This window comes from Apostichopus japonicus, chromosome 21, assembly GCF_037975245.1.
Source record: "Apostichopus japonicus isolate 1M-3 chromosome 21, ASM3797524v1, whole genome shotgun sequence".
NCBI classification, from domain to species: Eukaryota; Metazoa; Echinodermata; class Holothuroidea; order Aspidochirotida; family Stichopodidae; genus Apostichopus; species Apostichopus japonicus.
The window spans coordinates 3,785,335-3,810,000 of record NC_092581.1 but is presented as its reverse complement, the minus strand read 5'-3'; the positions used below and the strand labels follow the sequence as shown (position 1 = coordinate 3,810,000).

The window sequence follows — 24,666 nt, the reverse complement described above, 5'->3', positions numbered from 1 at the left end:
TAATGGAGATACATGTCATAAACAATTTTCCCGAATAGCTAAGAAAAAATCTGATTCAATATGGGCGACAAGAAAGAATTAATGTTCCTTAATGCACACACAAGGCTGAAGACTTGATCAAGTATGCTAGTATTTATGTACTGTACACTACTAAATAAGCTGGTTGCATTCCCCCTCCGCCCGCCCCCCCCCCCCCCCCCCCCGATTTTAGATCGTGTTCACACCATGCCTGATTTTAAGAAATGTTTCCGTTTTATGGGTTACATTCGTTGTTTGTTGTCCTGTGATTATAAGCGTCGTGTTTCATATTTCCATTCTTTTAGCCTATCCATCTCCTCCATACCCAGTAGTAGAAGGATGTGATAATGACCAGTTCTGCGAACTTGATGTTCAGAGGGAAGGCAACCTGACATGCTCCATTCTCGGGATATTACCAATGGTGGAGCTCAATTGTAACATTTCAGACGGTAATGGGTATCACATGACTCTAACTAAACAGGACTACACGGTAACAGTAAACGAAGATAGGTTTGATATTCACGTGACTTACAAGTACGAAATTCTGGGTTCGACTGAAAGCCGACGTTCAATAAAATGCTTCGTGATTGGCCCAACTCCAGATATGTTTAACATGTCGACGGAAATTAATTTAATACTTTCAATCGGTGAGTAAACAAAAAATTATTCAAGATGGAAATGTAACTGAGACATAAATCATAATACTTTTGTTTGTAAGGTGTTGCTGGCTCTTAATTTTTATTTTGAAGCTTTTTAAATCTGGATATTTCTTCACAGATGACATCATTGATTCCGACATGCAATCCACGCGATATATTTGGGGTCTCGTAGCCTTTGCTGCATTCGTTTTTGTTATCGCCGTGGTCATACTGGCGATCCGCAAAGGTAACTTAGTTTATACAGAATACGGCGTGAAAATGCTGGCGATATATGCAAGTCAAACGGACTTATTATACAGTGCTTTGTTAGTGACCCAACTCCAGATGAGCCTATATCTTAAACTGCCAAGTAACGCAAGTTAATTTAATAATGCCAATCAGTGAGTAGATAATTTAATATCAAGAAATCACTTCTCTAGCTTGTAGAAACATGTTTGGTTGCACTATGATTGAACTGTCAGTTTTTTCTGATTAACTTATCAACTCGACAAATATCATAATGTTAGTGATTTTCAAGTTACCTGCAAGGCAGCAATCTGACAATTTGATGATTTTGTCAAATTATCGTTCTATCGTAACTTGTCAACTCGACAAAGTTAATGTCGTATAGTTTTGATGTGTAGTCATGTCACATGCAATGCAGCAACTCTTTGTTTTATTATATATAGGCCTATATCTTTGATCGCAATAGATGTTACTCACAGTAAAGAAGGACCAAGATTTATCTTGCAATGATTCATGACATCAAATTTGGTTTCTTTTTGTGTTTTAGCAAAACTGTCACCGAGTGTTCGGGAATATGATGGAATCGACCCAGAGGTGCGGAATTAAATAATTATATTCTTAATTAATAATGTAGTGCATGAAGCTTTATTTATTGTGAAGTAAAAATATACCAATTTCCTTGAATAATTATAAGGTTTTTTTTCCGACTGGACTCGGTATGTCATATATCCATTGTATATATAGGCTATATATATATATATAGGCTATATATATATATATATATATATAGCATATAAATATAAACTATATTTATATTTATATGCTATATATATATATATATATAAATATATTTATATATATATATATATATATATATATATATATAGATATATATATATAGATTTATAATAGATATATATATAGATTTATAATAGATATATAGATATATATAGTATAACATTTACAGATGTTCCATATCTTATATGGATTTGTCTTTATCTTCATAGAGAGTTCCAATGATTGAGTCTGGCCTAGGTAAGCAGAAATACCTCAGTGATATGTGTATTGCACATTTTCATATTGCAGAAGTTGCATCTTTTTTATACTAAAAGGAATTAGCTATATAGTATTGTAGACTGCACATTGTAATACGCTGTCTGTGCGTGGGTTGTAGGCTTAATATATATAGAAGAGACGGAACATGGATTCGAAAGTTATGTCAAGTATTTTGCGTAAATGGAGAGTGACGTGATAATGTCACACTAAGTTTGCTTTTTCATGATTCAAGAATACCCTCAGAGAGTTTTTAGTTATTATAAAGATATGAGTGGCAATGGAATAGAACGTGACGTAGTGTTAATACCCGTTAACTGACAAGAGACTGCTGTAAATTTATGAAACATGGGATTTCCAGAATGAAGCTATTTATACCATAATTTAAAGTGAACTAAACATAAAATAACAATAGTAACAATAATAATAATAATAACAATAGAAAACATTATTTTCTTTAACACTTCCACATACCAGGAAAAGCAGTTTAAATAAGTGGTCTGGTGTTATCATAAAAACTTGTTTATAATGAACATTTGTTAATAAATTTTTATTCAAAACAAATACGAATTATTATTTTTCTTATTAAATGTATAGGTTGTTTCCTTATTTTCGTTATTTAGATGCTGTAACGACTACTTTCATGAATGAAGTAAAAGCGAAATATGAAAGTATTTACGCCCACGTACAGCCTATTCCCTATATTAAAGATACCATGTTTTGTGTGAACAATGTATTTGTAGAGGGCGCCATTGAGTCAATTCAGAACAATAAATATCAGGAATCATTGAAGCCCTTGTCATCTCATAGCGAGATTTTGTCTAATCTCAAGAAGCCTAGAATCTTGTGTATACAAGGGGAACCAGGATATGGGAAAACAACTCTCGCGCTTCAGTTACTTTATGAGTGGTGCAATCGGAACCCAAGGTCTCCTTTACGAGATGTAAAATTGTTGATATTTCTCAGACTTAGACAGTTGGGAGGAGTAACATCAATCTTTGAAGCAATTAGGCGATTTATTTTACCGAAGGATTCATCCATATCAACCAATCTCGTGGAGGATATTTTACGAAAATGTTCGTCCGTTTTGTTCGTGCTCGACGGTTATGATGAATATCCCGATCGGGACAAGTCATCGACGGACATATCTCTGATCCTTAAGAGAGAATTACTCCAAGGTGTATCTGTCATTCTTACCACAAGATCTTGCCTGTTACCAACTGAGTTAACGCCTCAGACGGAACATTATCGGTTAACAGGGTTTGGAGAGGAACAACGTGACCAATACATACGAAGAGCGGTCACCGATGATGACAGAGAAGCCATCGAAAGAATAAAGATCCAACTGCAACGGAATCCTGTCCTTGGTGACCTATGTCAGGTTCCTCTACTCTTTGTTTTGTTTGCTCACATGGCCAGCAAGAGTGAAGACTTCCAGATGTTGACTTCAGTGACGGACGTGTTCCGTTTCATGATATCATGCTTTCATAGTCATATGCAAAACAAAATGGCGGATGAGAATGTACAAAGTTTTCAAACTGCAGGGAATCAACACAGTGAACTTAATATTGTAGCTTTTGAGTCGTTGGTCGATGGCAAACAAAGTTCATCTTGGGACGAAAGTAGTCTCCGGGAGCGGCTCGGGGAGGAACTTTATAGACAATATCTTCGAATTGGCATACTGGTTGAAGAAGAGATTCTAACAGATAATCCTGATTCCCTGATTCACTTGCAGTATAAAACTAAAGTTCGATTCTATCACAAGTTGTTTTGTGAATGGTACGCTGCACATTATCTCGGGGAGTTTCTTTCCACAGGCAATCTCGAAAACAGTGATGCCAAAAAAGTACTTTGTCAAATGGACCCGTTCGAGTTCCAGTATGTTTACCGCTTTGCGTGTGGACTAAACAGAGATGCATTTGATAAAATCATCAGTTACTTACAGGACAGTGATGAAGGGCAACACTTTGCAATTCTTTGTATTCTAGAGCAAGAGGGCAAATCTGCACACTACACACTACAAGCTGTGAAAGAATTGGTTTCCAAATCAGTCGAATTGAACGGATTGCATAGCAGACTCCTGCAGAGATCAAAGATACAAATTTTGGAGTTGGCATCCAAAAAGGAGGTAACATAAATCTACTGCTCATGTAGTTTTATCATACATTAATTTTTAATGATGATTTTTTCCCCAATGAAATCAGGCTGAGGAGTTTAGCTGAAAATCAGTATATCGCCTAGCTGTTGTTCATAACGTTGAAAAATCTTAAATAATCATAATAAATCATACTCAAAATTTTACTGATGACAAGACAGGGAAATTAAAAGACATTTTGTAGATTCATCCCAAGCCGTCTCATTTTTGTTCTTAATTCAGATTCCAATTACTGAACTACGACTGGTGGAGTCATACGTTCGAATTCAGAAAGATTCTCTGGTATTAAGGTCAGGACTTTTGTTGAAAGGTCTTTCGACTGTAGCTAAGATAGGAATAACAACAGAGGATGGGAGGAAACTGACAGAGGATGACGTCATTGGTATTCTAAAATATGGACAACATTCCAACAGTTTCCAAGAACTCTGGCAAGTATATTACTCAAACATTAAGTATTATAATAAAAATAAAGCATTATTTAAGAGAATTATACGAAACCCGGTGTGTCATCTGTGCTTAAACTGCAAATGTATATGTGTATATGTGTATGGATGTGTGTGTATGTGTATGTGTGCGTGTATGTGTGTGTGTGTGGATGAATGGATGAATGAACGGATGAACGGATTAACGGATGGACGGATGGACGGACGGACGGACGGAAGGATGAATTTGAATTGATATAATTTCCAATAAGTTTTACCAGATTCCTTGATCCTATTGAGAGAGAATTTTAATATCCACTAAAAAAAAAAATTCTCGTTCATAATTTTGAAATGATTCTTCTTCAGAATTTTTTATCACTTTGAAAGTTTCTTCAAATGAGTGACTTCGTCTTTATAGCAGAACGCTTTATTACTAACTGTAAAATGACATACTGTGTATAGCCTTTAGCCTGTATAGGTAAAACATCGCTGATTTACTTTAGCTTTGTGTGATTACTGCAATGGTATTAAATAAACGTTCCATTTATTTTCAGGTTTTACAACTGTCCTCTACCTCAGTCTGTCAATCCAGACTTGATTCCAAAAGACATAAAATCAAGAAAAATTGAAGGTATGGTCATGATATACGCACACGAAGCATAAATATTTCTATTTATTATATTTCTAAATCTAACACGAATAGGGTCTCAAATAAGCTACTGTAAGGCTTTCTGATCCTTTGGTTTAAACTAAGCGAAACTAAACTCTATAGCCATTAATATATAATAATATAGCCATTGCTTGTACAGAGTAAAACGTATAATGTAACCAAAACCATGTCACAAAATAGCATTACATTAGCTTCACCGCTTTACTCTTATCATTATTCTTTTAGCAATATAAATGTTTACGGCTAAGTCGATACAATATCATTAAAACAAAAACAAGTTAGTGATTGGTTTATATTATACAAAGAGCAACTCAGTGTTTTGCAAAATGTTTGTGCTAACAAATTTGAGAGTAGTAACAAAAAGTTAATGCATTTTATGAATTGCTTATTGTTTAAGGTTATGTATACATTATATCTCGGTGTTTCCCATAAGAAATTCCTGAAGAATCATAAATTAAGCTGCACGCTCTAAAATATTAAATAAAATGTTCCTCTTTATCGATTTTCTCTTAACGTAGTCTTATGGGTATGTGTAGCGTCCTATCTTGATCTACAGTCTGGACAATGGATTAAGGTTTGTCTTTCAATGAATAAGTATATTAATAAGAAATATCATTAAATGAATCGGGTGTTATAAAACAAATGTTTGTAATGAATGTGTTCATATTATGTTTTTATTGGTCAGATGGAAGTTTACACACAAAAAATCCTAAGTGTACGGCAGTACATAAATATATCAACTGTATGCGCAGTTCGAAAATTCTTCAGTATTATTTCAAAGTAACAAATTATAGCATCATATTTTTGCATCTATGCACGCTCCCTTTTACCAACATTTCTCGAATGTGAGGAGGCTACTCATTCGCTTACACCCCTACCCTGGATGACTTAACATTTTAGCCCCCCCTCCCTCCCCAGTACATAAACGGTGGTTCCTCACATGCTTCTGGGTACATAGAACTACAGTCAACCTTCAATGTTATTAATTATTATGGTACATTACTTGAGCTTGCAATACACTCATGATGTAGATGACGATGATGATGATGATGATGATGATGATGATGATGATGATGATGATGATGATGATGATGATGATGATGATGATGATGATGATGATGATGATGATGATGATGATGATGATGATGATGATGATGATGATGATGATGATGATGATGATGATGATGATGATGATGATGATGATGATGATGATGATGATGATGATGATGATGATGATGATGATGATGATGATGATGATGATGATGATGATGATGATGATGATGATTAGTATTAATTAATTAATATAAATATATATATATATTTTTGCCTCCATATTTTCTTACTTTCTAGGCGGATGATCCTGATAAAATTGCTAAGCTGTGTTCAGACATCGTTATGATTGATAATGATAACGATACGTCAATACAGAAAGCTACGATACAACTTTTAGAGGATGCATCAAATCACAATGTGAGTTAATATATATTGTATGATGTAGTGTACTGGTCTAGCGCCACCACTTTATGTAAATATACCTTTATAGTTAAGTCGCCTCTCATGTTTGAATAATGTTAATATTTCTACTTTTGCTAATTGTGAGAGGAAACCAAATCTAACAGAGTTGTCAGGCGACCTTTCGCACGTGATACTGTTATTTTATGCAACATATAATTCGATGGAACTTATTCTACACACATTGAACCATCTCGGGCCGCTTACAGCCCAACAAAAAAACACATGCAGCCAGCCGCATTTAGGTATATGACCACTCTGGAGGTATATCGATCGTCATACATGCTTTTTGTTAACCTTCGTCATACGTTACGGAGGCATAACATCCCATACTCAGACACATACTGACAAAGTTTAAAGTCCGACTGTCTAACGGTTAAGGAGGAGTTTGCGCCCCACTATATCGCACAAAGTTGGACAAGTGTGAACTTTGGCCACCTTTAATCACGTGACCTTCGGTGTTTGTAAGTAGCGATAATAATCGATAATTCTCAATGAAGGAAATAAAAAAAAAAACCTAAACACGCAGATTAAACTATATTTATCAAGTTTCGTGATGTATCAACTAGTACCAGGAAAAGTATTTAATGTAAGATTCGGTCAGTATTTTTGTTTCTAAGATGAAACTTATTTGATTCACAAGGAAGCATGTCAAGCAAACATTAGAATATCTTCAGTAAAAACTACTTATAGTATTTATTTTATTTTGTTTTGAAGGTCCCTGTGTTTAAGCTCTACATGTTTGAGTCGTTCGGTAATGTCGATGGAGGTAATATTGTCCTGAGGTCAGGGTTACATCTACCAGCACTGACAACAGTGGAATGGATAGAGTTAGACACAGAGGAAGGAAGGGAGCTGACCCAAGAAGAGATTGTTGGAATATTGAATTATGTAAATATGTCTGACAGGTTGATGGATCTACAGTAAGTATCGTGACAAATAATAAATAAATAGTAATAATATTAATAACAATAACAATAATAATAATAATAATAATAATAATAATAAAATACTACTAATAATACTACTAATAATCATAACCATAATCATAATTATAATCATAAGAATAAGCATAAGCATAAGTGTAATCATAAGCATAATAATAAGTAGGAATCAATAAAAAATTTGGTTTGAGATAGTGAACAGCCAAAAAAACACCTCAAAACGTCTTGACAAAGTTGACCATTTGTGCATACTGTCGAGAGAATTCCACAATTTAAAAGTCGTTTTTAATTAAGCAGCACAATTCTATAGTTACTATGTTGTTGTTTTTTGCGCAAATAAGGAGCGTTTTGCTCTTAGACTTTCAGTTTTATTAATTTTCCAAGAAAGGGTTACTTTTTAAATAACAACACTCCTTTTTATTACAAAAACATAAAATGGGTACTTTTCATTGACAAAAAAGGGCACTTCTTGTAGTTATGAAAAGGGGCACTTTTGCGGTTATCACCAAACGGGGGTCTGTTGATGTTTCCAATCCTAAGAACAACTATAAATATATGAGATATATGAGTTTTTTATATTAGGAACTGCCTGCAAGTGTGTGGGATTTCTTACTTCATTCATGTTCCATTTCAGTTGTGATATCATCTTTGCTGTTTTTCTTTTTGTAGAGTATTCGTATGTTTGATGCCTGCCTCTATCCCAGTTGATTTAATTCCATCAAAGTTGGAATCCAGAAATGTTACAGGTAGGCCTAATGTATATTTTCATTATCCATATTGCTTGGATGTATGGCGCGAGAAAGCGGAATATATTACGTACAAATATATATATGCTGTACTTGCGAAATATATACATGGTTTACGTCAAAAATACATTTTAGAAATATTTATATATATTCTGAAAACAAATATTCTCTAACACAAATACATTTATATAAATATATTCTCTACGAGAAAAATATATTTTCTTTCAAATATATATATATATATATATATATATATTTATATATATATTTATACATACATACACACATACACCCACATATGTTTGTATTACATTCAGACCGAAGACCCCATTGTATTTTCCATTGTTCAAATCCACGAACCCCAACCTTAACAATACCCCATACAATAGAATTCTTCCGAGGACGTTGTGATTCTTTAGAAATCACAACCGAAGGACTTGAAATTCTTGAAGTCCTCGGTCAGATAGCAAAACAAACGCACACACACACGCAAACATACATACCCAAGGAGTACTCGATGAAACACATTATATAAGTTACTCTCCATGTTTCTCTGCAGTACGTTGGTATCCTTACGGAATTCGGAAATACAATTACAGACTTAATCTAAAACTCGGTCAGTGGCAGGTGAGTCAGTTCGTATTTTTTCTTCTTATAAATGTGGATAATTCAATGATTATTGAAAGCATTGCAAAATTACATATGGTATGCAGCATGATTGTTTTTAAAAGGAAACATTCAGTTTTGACCCCTCCCCCCCCCCCCTCCCCAATAAAAAGTTTTGGGTGTACGTACCAACTAAAGTGGCCAATGTCTTTTCTTATTATCTGTCTTGTTTTCTATTTAGAGTGCTGTTCTACTTATATATCAGACCATATTTGATTTTGGTTTTTAACTACGTGTTACTTTTGATCTATCCTTGTTACAGTTACACAGGTAAAACTTTGGCAACACCAATATATTTAACAATACTCTCACCACGCATGCATGATGCATAATTTTAATAATAAACATAATTATAATGACAAGTTTCTTACGTTACCTTCTCGTTTATTGTAATAACTACTTCTGTCTTTTTTACGCCCTGCATGAATTCATAAATACGTTAAGTTGATGTATAGTTTTCATTTTATGATTTCCAACAAAACAGAAAAATCAGAAGGAGTCATTGTTAACGTATGAGGAACACGTCTACGAGGTAAGAAAGGTTAATTGATGTTATTGATAAAATTTCAATAGTATACCTTATAAACGGGAATGCACTGAAAGTGCCTATGAGTAAATGCATGTATAATTCAAATATTTTGGTTTTACACCTTTATATGGTTATATTTTTTTATATTCATATTTGTCAAGAAAATATATGTTTTTATCATCACTAATAGGGCATGGTTTGTGGTAACTTTTGAATTGCTTTATTTTAAATAAATTAGTGAGGCTTTTAACTTTACAATACATACTAGTGTACATGGTATCGTTACAAAAAGGGCAAAACTAAGATAATTTATGGCTACAACTGGTTCGATTCAATGACCTCTGGAATTATACAAACCGATCGCTCTATCAACTTAGCTATCCAGTCATATTTGTTGTTGTTTGTTTTAATAAGTAATGAGTTTTATTTTCAATTTCCTTCTTTACTTAGACTAAAATCTTCCGGAAAAGCTGGAGGTAATGGAGTTTGCCAAATTTAATTTTAACCTTCCTTTTTTGCTTTTGAAATTGTTTTGTATTTATACCATTTGCAGTAGTCAATTAGGTTCTCCTAGACGTGCCTATATTGAGTTCCCACAAAGAACAGTTTGTCGTTTTCTCATTGGAAGAACCTCGGCACTGATGTCGAATTAAATTTGCATATGTCAGTTTCTCCCACTCTCATTGGAGGACTCTGTCACGTGTCAATGTTTAACTAGGCATATGTGAAAGAAATAAAAGACATGTATAGAATACAATTGACATCTGCAAGTTTCTGGCAATTCCATTGGATGATATAATTCGACCTATGTGATAGTTTCTTCCAATCACAAGCGTCATGTTGACATGTGACAGAGGGTATCGCACCCTCGACGCACCATAGCAGTATAGATGCAATGTCATGTTTCTTCCTTCTTCTTTGCTTCGATAGAAACTCAGCATGGCAGAAGAAACGAGTTTCATTAAATGAGGCCGGTACAAGTCTGTAAAACACCGAGTCCATCGCTGACGATTTAGTTCCATTATAACCCAATTCTCACCAATAAATACGAAAAAAAAATGTGAACTTTCAAAGATACTGTTTGTTATAATTTCGTTCCATATGGCGTATATATAGATATATATATATATATATATATATAAAGTGTTTGACATTTATTATAAATAACAAACAGTACTCGGTATGTAATGCTTTTAACATGTCAGTAACATTAACATTCAGTTCAGATTAACACTATTGGTACCTATATTTGTACTGAACTATATTAATTTGACTTATTTCTTCTTATTAAGGCCAATGTTACAGTTTTACGTTGTTTTTGTACCTTATCAGCTTGTGTTTACACTCCCGGTAAAACGATATTGCGTATATACAAACAAAATAAATAAAATATGAACTGCTTTTGCAGTTAAATATTTTCTATCACAATATAAAATATCCGAACACAATTTGTCTGTCAGGTGTGTTAGTACTAGCATAATATATCATGTTGCTATATTGAACATAAGCAGAGGTGTTTGTTGGCACTCTTCCTTCTTTATGGTGACCATATTTTTTCAAGGAAATCAGAGGACATGTTGATGTTGATCCCCCCCCCCTCACCCCCTTACTCCAGAGCCATGTTGACATCAAGGGTTATTACCGACACTGTAGTTTTTAAGGAAGGCATTTGAGGGTCTATCAGTCTTTGCCAAACCCTGAAGGTGGTTGGAAGTCTTATTACTCATCTCTTATTGCAATATGATACTTTTTAAGAAAAAGTCGCCCAGGAAAGAACCTGGGCACGAAAACCAAACTACCGAACGACTGATCCGCTCTCAATCCCAGTCCCCTTGCATCGAGACTGACTGTGTGATCATCGTCATGTGTGTATCACCATTCCCATCGAAAGGGAACAGATACTACACATGATGCAATATGATGTTTTGCATGAGTTACACGACTATGTGAAATCATGAATGATCTGGATTGCTTTTATCTGTGAGTCACGTGACTGACATTGACTGTATAGTTGTAAACAAAATCACGTATGAGTACATACGTATAGTAAACAGCTGGAAGATGTGTATTATCTACGGATACTTTATAACAAAAGGAACCCCAAGATGGACCCTCATGGAAAACAATTTAACTGGTCCGCTCTCAACCAACAGTCCCCCTTGCATTGAGCAGGGTGTTCATAGCCCGTGCAACTTCATGCATTGATACTGTGTAGTATCTGTTCCCTTTCGAGGGAATTGTGATGCACACCTGACGATGATCACACAGTCACAGTCTCTATGCAAGGAGACTGTGGTTGAGAGCGGATCAGTCGTTTGGTTTTCGTGCCCAGGTTCTTTCCTGGGCGACTTTCCCTTAAAAAAGGTATTGATACTGTGACCGTGTGTTCAATAACAATGTTTAAAGCTAGTGATGAATAGCAAAACCTATACAGAAGAACAAAACTGTAACTAATCTTTTAGAAAAAGGGGATTTACATTTGGCGGAATAAATAAATCCAAGAACTTTCAAGGTCCGTCTCGCAAAACTTGAATAGAAATTGCATTCGGATTAATGGGCGTTTTCCAGGTGCAGTGTTAAACAGCTTGTGTGTTATTGTAATAGTCAGTCTCGCTGTCAATGCTAGAAGAATGTTCGTTTGCAACGCTCAATGAAGTCATTATCAGTCAAGCCGTTTGTGGAATGCTGCGGCATCTCCTTGTTATCTTTTTCCACAAGAACGTTAACTTCCAGGGAGCTAGGCTATTTGTACTACCCACTGTGTTTTATGCAGGTGAAAGTCCCTCAGAAATTACGGACGTTACAGTCCAAGGGAACTAGGCCGAAGATTAAGGTTAGTTACAGCTCAGTTGTTGGCTGCATTATATCATCCCATAATATTTAAGGTTTTGTTTTGTTATATTTTATTCTCAGAATATCCATAATAATCGCTCGGTTTTACTTCGCATTCGCCATAAGATTAATTGTTGTCAACTTATATAACAGTCTAATGAAACGCATAATCTCAATATGAAGTATACACATGCAGTTGTCTGAAGGGGGAACTTCTACGTATTATATTATAATGTGTAAAAGTAAGTTGGCCTGAAGTTTCGATCCTAGCAGGATCTTCTTCAAAGGCTAAATCACAAGTAACAGTAACAGAAGGGACAAAAACACGCACAAAATAATTTTCTGAGCTTATATTAGTGATTTCACAGACTGGTGTAAGACTTCAGAATTTTAGTTGTAATAACAGCAGGTATATATGATTCCACAGTTGTCAGTGGCGTAGGAAGGTACTTTTGAGTGGGGGGGCTGAAGACTGATGGCCGGCCTGGGGGAGGGGTCTAAGGGGAGGGGGTGTCCCCCTCCCGTTGGATTTTTTTTGCATTTCCAGGTGGCCTCAGATGCAATTTGGTGCAATATAGCACACTTCAACTCCCACTCCATTTTGTAAAGAATTTTGCATTTTCACCTGGCCTTAAATGCAATTTGGTGCTCCAAATGAGATTTTTTTCTCATTTGGAAATGAAAAAGGGGTTTTCTGACTTGCGTATTTTTCACTGGGGGGGGGGGGGGGCTGGCGCCTGACCTAATGCAAGATCCGTGGCAAGATCTTTCGCTCTAAAGCGCGCATTCATATGCTTTGAAGAAAATTACCAAAATTTAAAATTACACCTGTAGTTATCCATTTTGCTTTGGTCTCGTACCCTTGCTGAGTTACCGCTCAAGTTTCGATATACAAACTAACGACAGCGTAGTTGCTCCACCCCCCCCCCGCCCAGGCTGCTAACAGTTCCCCTTCCAGCACAAAGACTGTCCCTTAATTGGCACTAGTAAAGTTGTTGCACCCCGCATATCGTCAAACATGCTGTAACATAATAATTACGATACATTACAATTGGCAAACACAAAAATGAGAATGACTACACATTTCATGACTTTTCTTTCATTTACTTTTTAAGTGAAATTTGAGCTGGGAAGAAATTAAGGTAAAAAAAGCCATTTTGGTGCAAGTGTACAACTTATAAAAATTAGAGAAATATAGCCAAATGGGGGGGGGGGGGGGAGGGAGGTGGGTTCATCCTGGAGTTGGAAGCGGCGGAGGGGTAGCACCACTTCGATGTGCGGTGGGACATGCGAATTGATTTGAAGGGGCGATAACAAAGTTACCTCATAATATATTTCCCCCTTAATCTTAACAATAGCAGGACACACAGGACACTTCGTTTATTAAAATGATACTGTTGGAGTACCTCAGAAATCAGGGTGGGGAGGTAAGGCCGGGGTGCATGTGTTATCCCCGGCTTCATCGCTCCTAGAAGTAGAAGATTACCACGAAATGTGTTTAGCTGAGGTAAAGATAACGTTCGAAAACTGTATGGTAAAATTCGCTGCCTGTGTTGATTTTTATGTAATTTTTTGACATTTTGGTAATTTTTGTCAAACTTTGTTAATTTTTTGTATAACTTTGTGAAAGTCTGGGGATTATTCGAACTGCTTCAATATCTTTAAATTTTGAAAACAAAATGAGGATTACTAGTTCGATGACTAATAATATTGTACTTTCTGTTATAACGAAAACAAAATTTGACAGTTTTGATAATTTCCGTTTGTATTATGTAGCTTTCAGTATCTATATCATTATACTGATGCAAAATAGTATGTGGGCGACGGGATGCTTACTATTCCGATAAAATCAGGCATGATCAGTAATTATTTGCTGGTTATTTATAAGTTCATTAGATGAAAGAAAATCGCTCAAATCAAATTCTTCTTATTTCGGGTATTTCGGTAATTAACCAAACACAAAGCGTATCTTATAAGGGGTGGTTATTTTCTTGCGTTCGTTGCACTTGTATTAAATCTGATATAGTCTTACAATGTTAAGTCTGGTGAGGGACGTCACCATGGGACCTTTAGTTAAATCGTAACTGGATAATATGTGCAGCATCCTTCAGTACGGTCACTAGCCTATTACCCGATCTTTTAATTTATTCTTTTTTTCTACACATCTTGTACATTTGAAGAGGGCGAGGAGGACCCCATCATCACCTTTCGGACCCCATTTAAGCCCCTGACCACTGAAATTAAATCTTTCTGGAAAAATGAAAAACGTATACTTAGCAATGAACGTTTAAAAGTTTATTGCTAAGTAGGCCCTATACGTTTTTTTTATCAGTGGCGTGTGCAAAAAAAAGAAGGGGTGGGGATAAAACGTTCAGTTTGGGAATCTTCTCATTCAGTCCGGGTTTTGGACGCTCTTCCATAAAGGTTCATTCCGATATCTATATCAGTCTGAGGGGGTGGGTGGATACTTAAAATTCTCCCTCCCATCGACCTTTCAAATTCTGCGCAATTTCCTATCGTGTTTTAACCTAACGTGATCGACACCTTCCTATACAAAACAAACGGGCCATTCCTAGCTAGCCAAATGAATGTCGTCGAATCTGTTTCAACATATATATTTACAAGTACAAGAACCAGTTTACATTGTATCTATGACAGAGCGTGTGTATTTTAACAGTGAATTTAATCAAGACACCCTCAATTCAACACCCATAGAATTGCTAGTATAACTTGCTCAGTCTAGTGCATTGTATTTGGCTTACACTGTAATGTCTAAGCTCTATGTTTTGCGTACACAAATTAATTTGCAGAAGACATGCGTAGTCAGATTTCTTCGATAAATCTTTACGTCAAATATTCTGAGGTATATCTAAGCAGCATCAGAGTCTGTAATGATGTAATCTTCATAATGAAACCTATTGAAGGAAACGTTATGTAAATAAGGTACACGTATCGGTTAAGCGAAATCAACTTTTGATGCATAGCATGCATCTGCTTTGGTGTTAATCTGACACTGCTTGGGTTCTTCATAAATCGACAGTTCCTCGCGATGTATCGGATTGAAAGTACTCGGTTTCTGAGCCTCACAGCTCGCTTTCATTGGAACGTGCATGAAATCGGCTTCGTCAAAAGATGTTCGGTTGTCATGGAAACTCGTGGCGGTAACTGGCCTGTTGTATGCTACAATCGTTGAGTATATACCCTCTGCAGTCTGATCACCTTCGTGGTTTAAGTTGTATCTCCGCCAGGTGATGAATATTATTGTTACTAATAGCACGGTGGTGAATAGTATGATGGACACGATCCACAATATGTGTTGATCGAACCAAGGAGACTTTACAAGGAACCTTGTAGCACCTCCTTCAGGTTGATCGAACCGTTTGGTCTGCCTAGACGACCTGGTGCCTGTGAATAAAGAAAGGTGAAAACAATATGGTCTTAATTGTGATTACTGCATACTAATTAAATTAATAATACAAGCCTCATATCATCGAGTACCATATGTTTCATCGTAAAGGCCTCTCTACCTTTCTAACCCAATTCTATCACCTTTCCTCGATCCTACATGCCCGATCTATTTCTATTTCATATCCCCTATCCCTTATCGTGGTAGGTTAACCTCTCCACAAACCTATACACACCATGAGATCGATGAGACCAGCGAGTTGACAGTGAGTGACGTCATCGTGACACTAAACTGACAAGTGTCTTTGTTTCGACGGAAACCATTTAACCAACTAAAGACATGTAGTCTTTTGATATACAAAACTTACTTTGATCAAGCATTGGCAGTACTTGTGTTGACAGGAATAATCCACTACCTGAAAGTAAAATTCATTTGGAAAAGTGAAAGCGGAGTGTGTTTGTGTGAATGTATGTGTAATCTTGGGTTTTTTTTTTATTGGGGGTTCCCGTCAATTCAGGGAAGTAACTTGCGAAAGCTTGGAAATGTAATGTACTTTCGCGAGTGCACATATTCTTAATTGGATCTGTATGTGTTTCATCTTAGTTTTAATTGTGAAAAGAATCCTTTCGTTTTAATGAGAGTATTTATCCTAAGAAATGTATTAACAAAGAGCAGGAGTTGGGGGGGGGGGGGAGGGGAGGGTTAATCCCGTTATATCTTTGCTTTGAAATACACGGCTCGTCCGCAGAGCATTTTTGTTATTGTTTCATATATTTAATTTTTATTTATTTTATTTTCCTCTTATTTTGTTATACATTTCCGACAAAGTTGTAGGCTACTTTTGATATACATACTAATGATAATAATCATATACATATATTAATTAACTAAGCATGATGGATGTTGTCACTGACAGACTCGAAAATTTCCGGAAAAACACATACATATTCACTAGCGCTCAACGCTGTGAAAGATCATCAGTATATATATAGTGTTACCTAATTTAAGCGAAATCAAAATTGTCCTCGATGAAAAATAAAATAAAAAATAAATCTAAATATGTAAATAAATCAAGCTTACCAGTCCTCGTTGTTGATTCCGGGGTGTTAACTTCAATTGTATCAATAACATGCACATAAAATGTACATAGACGGTAAACGTATTGTGTATTACCATAATAGGTATACGTCACTCTAGTAACACCCAATGGGAAAGCTTCTCCTGGTACATGTGACTTTGATGTATTATAACGGCACTGATCGAGAGTGAAATCCGACCAAGAGACTTGGATGTGACTCCGGTTAGTCTCCCTCTCAATGTGTTGTGTTACATTCATTGGGCAGAACTGTTTAATGCTGAAATAAACTGTCCAAAAGAAAACAGAAAGGTGATGGGCACATGTGGCAGTGGCGGATCGTCTATACAGTCAGGAGGGCGGATGCCCCCCCCCCCCCCCTGACGGACTCAAATGGACTGCTGGCACCCTTTTCAGCTTTTTACCACTTTTTACTTATTCGCGATTATTTACGTTTTTATTGCGCTCTCATTTACCTATTGACATTTGTCACATTTTGTTGGCGATGACACCTATTTATTCTTCGTTTATCTGCAAATTAGCAAGGCCAGGAAAGGGTCATTTCTGGCGATCTAGGAAGTATTTTTACTCAAAAAAAAAAAATGTACTCTCCGCGCCAACCTGTGGTGGCGCTCCGCTTAGATAGTGTCGAAAGCGCCCTTACAGACCATTCTCGCCCACCTTGACCAAACTCCTAGCTCCGCCAATGATATGTGGCATGCACGAACTGGTAACGGTTTCTCTTTTCATTCATACATATAACCAGTTTTTTTTCAGAATAAAATAAAACTGTTAGCAAACTGCTTATCCACTAGAGAGCCTGTGTAGGAGAATGTGTTAAAGTAAGTTGGCCTGACGTTTCGATCCCAACAGGATATTCTTCAAAGGCTAAATGACAAGTAACAGAAACAGACGGGACAAAAACACGCACAGAATACAAACAGGTTAATGAGCATGGTGAACACAAAAATATAGATGTAAAGGGGATTAGCAGACAAGGGATCTAGAGAAGAAAAAAACCAACAGGGGAAGAGGAGAGGTAGGAGATAAACAGTGGAGGGACAATGAGAGGATTAAGGGGAGGGGGTAAGGAATAAACTGGAGAAGGATAAAGACAGAAAGGTGTGGATAAAAAAGGGTGGAAGAGAGCTTAGAGAAGAGGAGTGATGGTGGGGGGGGGGACAAGGGGAGAAGGAAGGGGTACTTTTTTTCACATGGAATTTGAAGTACTGACTACTGGGGCAATTACGAACGAGTTTAAACTTAGAACATGAAAATCAAACATGACGTCACTATTGCTAACCTGGTTTCATTCGACGTCGAAACTCTAATCTATGGAACGCTAAACTTTAGAGTGCATGAGCTGTTTTGAAAATTTTTACGGCAGAAGGCAAAGTTAACACAAGTTTCTTCATTTTGTTGAGATTAATATGTATAGGCATTTTAACATTTGTTTACCTTCAGAATATGGCTTATTTATTTAAATACAAATTTTAATGTATCGACGGTAACTTGAACTTTCCTTACTAATCTTTCGAACTCATAGTGGGTTGTACGTAATCATGTGACATTGAACGGATATGTGTAGTGTTGAAGAAGTATTTTCTGAAGGGATGTCGCTCAAAACAATCTGCAAACCAAACCACACATGACGTCACTGTGACACTATGGTTCTAAACTTAACCCTCCCGTCAGCACAACTCTCCGTCCCCTATCCCCAGATCTGCATACCAGAAATGTCATAACTTTTCCACTTGCCTCTCTCTTACGGTTGCAAATCTCAAGAGGGCAGCTAAATCTGTAAATGAGAGGAATGTTTAACCATATAGTCCAGGTGCTACAACTGGTCAGTCGCAATGCCACTTTGACTCTTACATGCGTGTTGTATGTTGCGTAGCATGGAGCATAGGCGTACGGGACCATTTCAGTTTGGGGGGGGCAGAACTTTTTGTGCCCGAAAGTTTCTGTGATACTATCTAAGCGGAGCGCCACCATCGGTTGGCGCGTAAAGAAAATTTGTGGGCAGACAATGCCTCTCAGATTGCCGGAAACGGCACTTCTGAGGCCTTGCAAGTTGCATCTAAACATTCAGTATTTTATAATCTCACGTTTTAGAAATTTACACTTCCCCAAAAATTTGGTAAATTAGAAGAAGGAAAAAATGGTAACATCACTTTGGGGGGGGGGGGGAATGGGACAGTATATTTTTTAAGCTCCTATTTAGTTACCTAATTTATTATTTTAACACAGTATTCAGCTACCTCCAGAAAAAAAACATACATTGCTCAACGACACGTAGGCGGGATAATGTCGCTGTGTCGGGTGAGACTGCAATTTGTCTCACAAAAAAAGTTTAGAATATAACAAAGAATATGACAAACCTGTACTTCTAGGCTTGTAGGCACTCCCCCCCCCCCCCACCATCCATGAAAAAGAAAATATACACTCATGTTGGGGAGGTCCAGGTTAAGGGCGGCGGAAGCACTTCTAACCTGGGGGGGGGGGGCACCGACATCAAAGGGCACTTTGCAGAAATTCGATTGGACTGATGCAGCCTTACATTCAGTACCCTTTATAACTCTTATTGTATTATCTTATTTGTGTAATACACATCACTTCATCAACCCCCCCCCCCCCCAAAGGAAAATATGCTTACTAGCACTGCAATATCCAATGCGCAAATTGGGAAACAAGGAACAAGTTTTCGTTTGAGACAAAATGAGGTGAAATAATGTTAGTTGATAAAGTAGGAATCTTCCGAATTAGATTTTTTTTCTTGTTGATATCTTCACAATTTTTTTCCATTCGAAATAGCTTTGAGATTGACCCACAGAAATTCATTAAAAGTCACGGGCTTAGCCAGGATTTGCAAAGTTGTATGAACGACTATCTGAGCGGAGCGCCACCATCGGTTGGCGCGGAGCGTACTAGAAAAGTTTTGGTTTTACAAACCCCTCAGATGGCCGGAAACGGCCCTTCCCGAGTGTTCATTATGGTTCCCTGGCCTCTTGCTAACTTGAGGCACCTCAATTTTTATGTAGAAAAAAGGCACATTTTTAACCTGAGGAAGAGTGGGGGGGGGGGCACGTGCCCCCTGTGCCCCCCGGTTCCGCCGCTCTTGGTCCAGATATACAATTGACTAGTTAGAAAAAAAATTGATCGTGCAAAAAGCGTGGTAGCCCAGATGAACTGCGCTTACGGTGGTGTTACACGGAAATATTCGGGCATCATGATGCTAAATAAAGAAAATCATGGAATTGTCGGGCAAAATTTGAAAAAGATTCGGGCAAGCTACTGCATATATATATATATATATATATATATATATATATATATATATATATATATATATTTCCAGAGGACAAGAAATTCGGGCAAAAGTCCTGAAAAATTCCGGCAGCCTAAGAGGAGAAAAAAAAGAAATATATATATATATATTTTTTCTCCTCTTAGGCTGCCCCAATTTTTCAGGACTTTTGCCGGAATTTCTTGTCCTCTGGAAATTTGGGGGCAGTCTGCCCCCCTGCCCCCCCCCCGCCTCGTACGCCTATGGCATGGAGTAAAAATGGCAGCGATATTTTTGGGGTTCGTCATGTTGTAATTCTGTATAAACTTAATGGTCTCTCGTTTTTATAAAGCGTATATAAAGTGAAGCTTACCTGTTGGACAAATAGCAATGTAGAATGGGCATGTCCAAGAATGCACATATGAACTGAATGAGCAGGTTACCATGGTGATTCCAACGTCATAAAAGTCCCCTGTGGAATGACTGCATGCTGTACCTACGTCTTGACTTCCCGTGAATGGTACTGTCCAATCGACCAGGCTCGCTTTGATGACGTCAGATGTCACCGAAATTGTTTTGTTACTTGGACATACCTCTACGAAATCTACAAACGGAACGATATCATAAAAAAGGTGAACGGAATGACGTAATATTTAGCCAATTGCACTGTCACAATATTTTTTATATGCACCGTATCGTGATTGTATTTCAACCTGTGTTTTACGCTGGAAATAGGCTTTTTGGCAGCATGCCCCACCGTTGAAGAAAATAAAGCATATGAAAACATAATCTGATAATTCAGTCAACCAAACTCGCACACGGAAGTATGAAATTAAGGATCGACTTCAAACTTTTGCAAAGTGAAACATAGAATTGTCAATTTGGGCTGCACGGTTTCCAATTATAAACAAATAGATACTTTTCATTAACAAAAAAGAACACTTCGAAGGTTTTTCACAAACGAGGGGCACGTACCGCTGCCCCGTTCAGCTCCTTCATGTCCCCCTCCTCCCCTCCACCCCCCTCCATGGACTTACAACCAACACAAATCAGATGGCAGTAACAAACGATTGTATCAGCAGTGATTGAATTGTATTTAGGGGGTAACCAATCACTCATAGGCTAACATCAAAGAAATTGAATGATAAAAAAGAAAAAAATAAGTTGGCGATGCAACGAAACCCTTTGTCTATAAACATATCTGCTGAAACCCTAAATAAATGTTTGTAAGATTAATTCTTTGCAAGAGGCTAGTCTGCATGGACGCTTACCACTAGTGCACACAACACCGGCATCTTCAGAATGGATACAGTTATGGTAGCTAGTATACGGACAGTCTGTGATAGCTCTCTCTGTACCGTCGCACTCAATCCCATCCATAAATATTTGCCCATTTCCTTCTCCGAAGAACGCATCTTTTCGAACTTTATCGACGTCTTTGAAACCAAGTTGACGACAGAAAACAATAGCGTCATTGTAGTCCCAGTTATCGTCACAAATCGTCCCCCATTCTCCGTAGAGAAGGACCTCCACACGGCCCTTCCTGTGATGGTCACCCCCAGCGAGCCTGATATTAGGATCTATAGAGATGCGTGTAAAGAAAGAACATATGTAATATGCAAGGGCGGATCCAGGGGGTTTAAAATGTAGGGGGTGCCCCTGGAGTGATGGCTCCTCTCGCCCCTCCCCCCCCCCCCACAGAAGAGAAAATGCATATACGTGGAGTGGTGCAATAGAATGCACATTTAGGCTACAAATGAGGTATGTAATTAGGTCCACACCGAAGGCAGCTATTGTAATAATTACTGTAAAGTTTTGGGGTTGATAAACTGACTTTAGCTTACTCCTGTTATTACTGGTCAGAAAAGAAGAGAAAAATACATATACGTGAAGTTGTGCATTAGGATGCACATTTAAGCTACACATGAGGTATATAATTAGGTCCATACGTAATGTAGCTATTCTAATAAGTATACTTTTAATATTTCGTGTTGGGTTGAAATGAAGGGTCTACCCCCGACCCCCCCCCCCCGACCTATCCCCTATTGGATCCGAGCCTAAGAGTCAATGCATGAAACTGAACTTTTTTTTCTTTTCTTTTTAGGAAATAGTTAGTTTAATTTTGTGCAAAAATAGTTACATATTATATACCTGCTGTGGTTTGTGTTGTGAGAAAATTTGGGATACTAACCTTTCAATTTTCAAGGAAATTAGCCGAAATGTCGATATAAAAAGTAAATAAATGTCAAACTTCAAACATCCACCACCCCCAACACCAATCATGTGACGGTGACCATAAAAGATAAGTACCAATACATTTTATGTATCATAATATTTGGTTTGTATCATGACAACAACATATATATATATGAAGGGTATGAAGTTGCAGGCATCTACTTACCTTTTGCCTCCACGGCTCCGGTGTGTATGCCAAGCAAGAAAATGTACCGAAGCAAAGTAGCAATAATATTCAGAGCTAGTAGCATGATGATACAAGAAAAACTAAATCAGACAACAACAAAAGACTGACGGACAAATTTTTGGAACAGACTTTGGAATCGACAAAAAAGGTACTTCACTTTTTACCTTCAGCGTAAATTTGGAACTGAAGGACGATCGAGAGAAAAAGTAATTCAAATTGAAAAAACACAACTATAAATAGATCATATATAAACCAAAACAGAAAGGGATATAGTTCTTTTAGTCAGTAAGACAGACAAAGTGAAAGTACTTGGACATTCTGAATCATTGCCAATATTTTATGCGCAGGAGAGAAGCCGTATCATTAACACATGGGCAAAGAACTATAACGATTTTCAAATGAAAAGTATGTAAAGCAATTAGTTTCTTTATTTACTGCTCAGCATTTCCACCGACAACTGTTCGGAGGAAAAGAAACACTTTCAGTCTCTCTACAGAATAATGACCAAGTAATATATATATATATATATATAAATATTATAGATAAACACCGTCTTCCGGCAATGTAGCGATTTGCGATTTGTTTTGGGGCGGGAGGGGAAGGGGTAAAAACGTTTGCTGAAGTCCGTCATCCGGAGGGGTGTCCCCTGTACTCTTTCAGAAGTCATTGTTTGTTAAAGGGAACTTAGATGTAATAATGGTGCTATTATTTCTATCATGTATCCTATGTTATATTGCATAGTACAATTTTCCCCTCAAGGCAAGGGGGGGGGGGCGGGCGGCATGTTCCTTTCTGTTCCTAAAATAAATATGATATACATTTCAGCCTGAGATTTTTTTTTATCATCCGCGCACTGTTTTATCACGTGAAGTATTGAGTTGTTGTTTGCAATGACAGCGATACAAATCTATTAGTTCCCCTGTAAATACAGATTTGTTTGCAAATCGAGATAATTCAACTAGTAGGCCGATTTTAGACGGAAAATCTAAGAAATAACAGGATTAAAACGTTTCTGAATCGAAGAATGATATTTCCCATTGATCTGATCTTTTTCGCTTGAGGCACTCTCTCCTGTTCCATATTTATTCCTGTTGCACTATTTTGTATCATAAAAAGAAGTATGTTTCTACACACATGCAATTTTCATATTTAGCTCCCACCCCCCTCCCCTCCACCCCTTGTTATGACCCATGATCAAAACAAAAGTAAAGACAAAATGAAAGAAGAAATTCATGAGCCATACTTGTTTAAAATAGAAATATATATCTGAATATCTTCCAGTGAAAGCGAGAAAAAAATGATAAGAACCAATTCACAATATAACGAGGCTTGTTTATAAATTAACTACAGACGATTATGCTAATTTATACAAATGTATCTTGCAGACAGCAATATCATAAATATGAATCATAATACTTATGTGTATCAGTTAAATAGGAAATAAAACATTCCTTAAAATAAACAGAACAAGATGAATCGATTATATATATATATATATATATATACACATATATAATACATGTATAATAAATATATATATATACATATATATATATACATATACATATATATACATATACATAAATATATATATATACATATATATATATACATATATATATATATATATACATATATATATATATACATATATATATATACATATATATATGTACATATACATATATATACACACATATACATACATATACATATACATACATATATACACACACATACACATCGTGGTGGAAGTATGGCGTCATATACAGGACATGTCAGCAATGTTAAATGTCCAATGTTTTGACTGTTTAGCTTTCATATCTCACAAAGTTAAAAGGATTATCGTATCTCTTGGTGGGGGAGTTATTTTGTTCATGAAATTAACTATGTATATCATGTCAGATAACTATGACGGTCGTTGGTTTTATGCTTCAACTTGACTCATCCAGTTTCATTTCAATATTTCAACATTTTTTCGAAATTTTTGAAATGATCTTTGCTTGGGACTATTACTTACTGCAGAAATATGGAGCCAGGGGCGGG

At 36.7% G+C, this 24,666-nt stretch overlaps 2 protein-coding genes across 8 annotated transcripts in view; one reads left to right on the top strand and one right to left on the bottom strand.

Annotated features, from left to right (window-relative positions):
- Positions 1–15,610, top strand: part of LOC139962847 (uncharacterized) — a 47,302-nt gene extending 31,692 nt beyond the window's left edge. For 5 of the 6 annotated variants that reach the window (XM_071963220.1, XM_071963223.1, XM_071963221.1 and 2 more), the window contains exons 5-19: positions 324–665; positions 796–903; positions 1,450–1,496; positions 1,910–1,937; positions 2,579–4,083; positions 4,333–4,538; positions 5,087–5,163; positions 5,721–5,776; positions 6,553–6,672; positions 7,432–7,637; positions 8,328–8,404; positions 8,964–9,031; positions 9,555–9,602; positions 10,050–10,075; positions 10,530–12,618. In XM_071963220.1, coding sequence (XP_071819321.1) covers positions 324–665; positions 796–903; positions 1,450–1,496; positions 1,910–1,937; positions 2,579–4,083; positions 4,333–4,538; positions 5,087–5,163; positions 5,721–5,776; positions 6,553–6,672; positions 7,432–7,637; positions 8,328–8,404; positions 8,964–9,031; positions 9,555–9,602; positions 10,050–10,075; positions 10,530–10,587 — 2,972 coding nt within the window. In that variant the 3' untranslated portion in view covers positions 10,588–12,618. Of the gene's footprint in view, positions 1–323; positions 666–795; positions 904–1,449; positions 1,497–1,909; positions 1,938–2,578; positions 4,084–4,332; positions 4,539–5,086; positions 5,164–5,720; positions 5,777–6,552; positions 6,673–7,431; positions 7,638–8,327; positions 8,405–8,963; positions 9,032–9,554; positions 9,603–10,049; positions 10,076–10,529; positions 12,619–15,471 lie in introns of those variants that run through there. The other variant, XR_011791380.1, reaches the window with a different exon arrangement.
- On the bottom strand, positions 15,031–22,823 carry LOC139962852 (uncharacterized). 2 transcript variants are annotated; one of them, XM_071963233.1, is made up of 6 exons: positions 22,600–22,823; positions 21,470–21,778; positions 20,572–20,802; positions 16,918–17,202; positions 16,205–16,252; positions 15,031–15,836 (listed from the first exon to the last, which is right to left on the bottom strand). In XM_071963233.1, exons 1-6 carry the CDS (start codon positions 22,682–22,684, stop codon positions 15,388–15,390), a joined length of 1,407 nt encoding a protein of 468 aa, XP_071819334.1. In that variant the 5' UTR covers positions 22,685–22,823; the 3' UTR covers positions 15,031–15,387. The 2 variants fall into 2 exon arrangements, with proteins under 2 accessions (XP_071819334.1, XP_071819335.1); XM_071963234.1 differs by lacking the exon at positions 16,205–16,252 and having other exon boundaries at positions 22,600–22,821.
- Between the last annotated feature and the right edge of the window lie 1,843 nt (positions 22,824–24,666).

Coding starts and splice junctions, on each gene's coding strand:
- LOC139962852 (XM_071963233.1), bottom strand. CDS start 22,684: ATGCTACTAGCTCTGAATATTATTGCTACTTTGCTTCGGTACATTTTC. Junction 21,779..22,599: donor CGGAGCCGTGGAGGCAAAAG/GTAAGTAGATGC, acceptor GCATCTCTATAG/ATCCTAATATCAGGCTCGCT. Junction 20,803..21,469: donor CGGTGTTGTGTGCACTAGTG/GTAAGCGTCCAT, acceptor TTCCGTTTGTAG/ATTTCGTAGAGGTATGTCCA.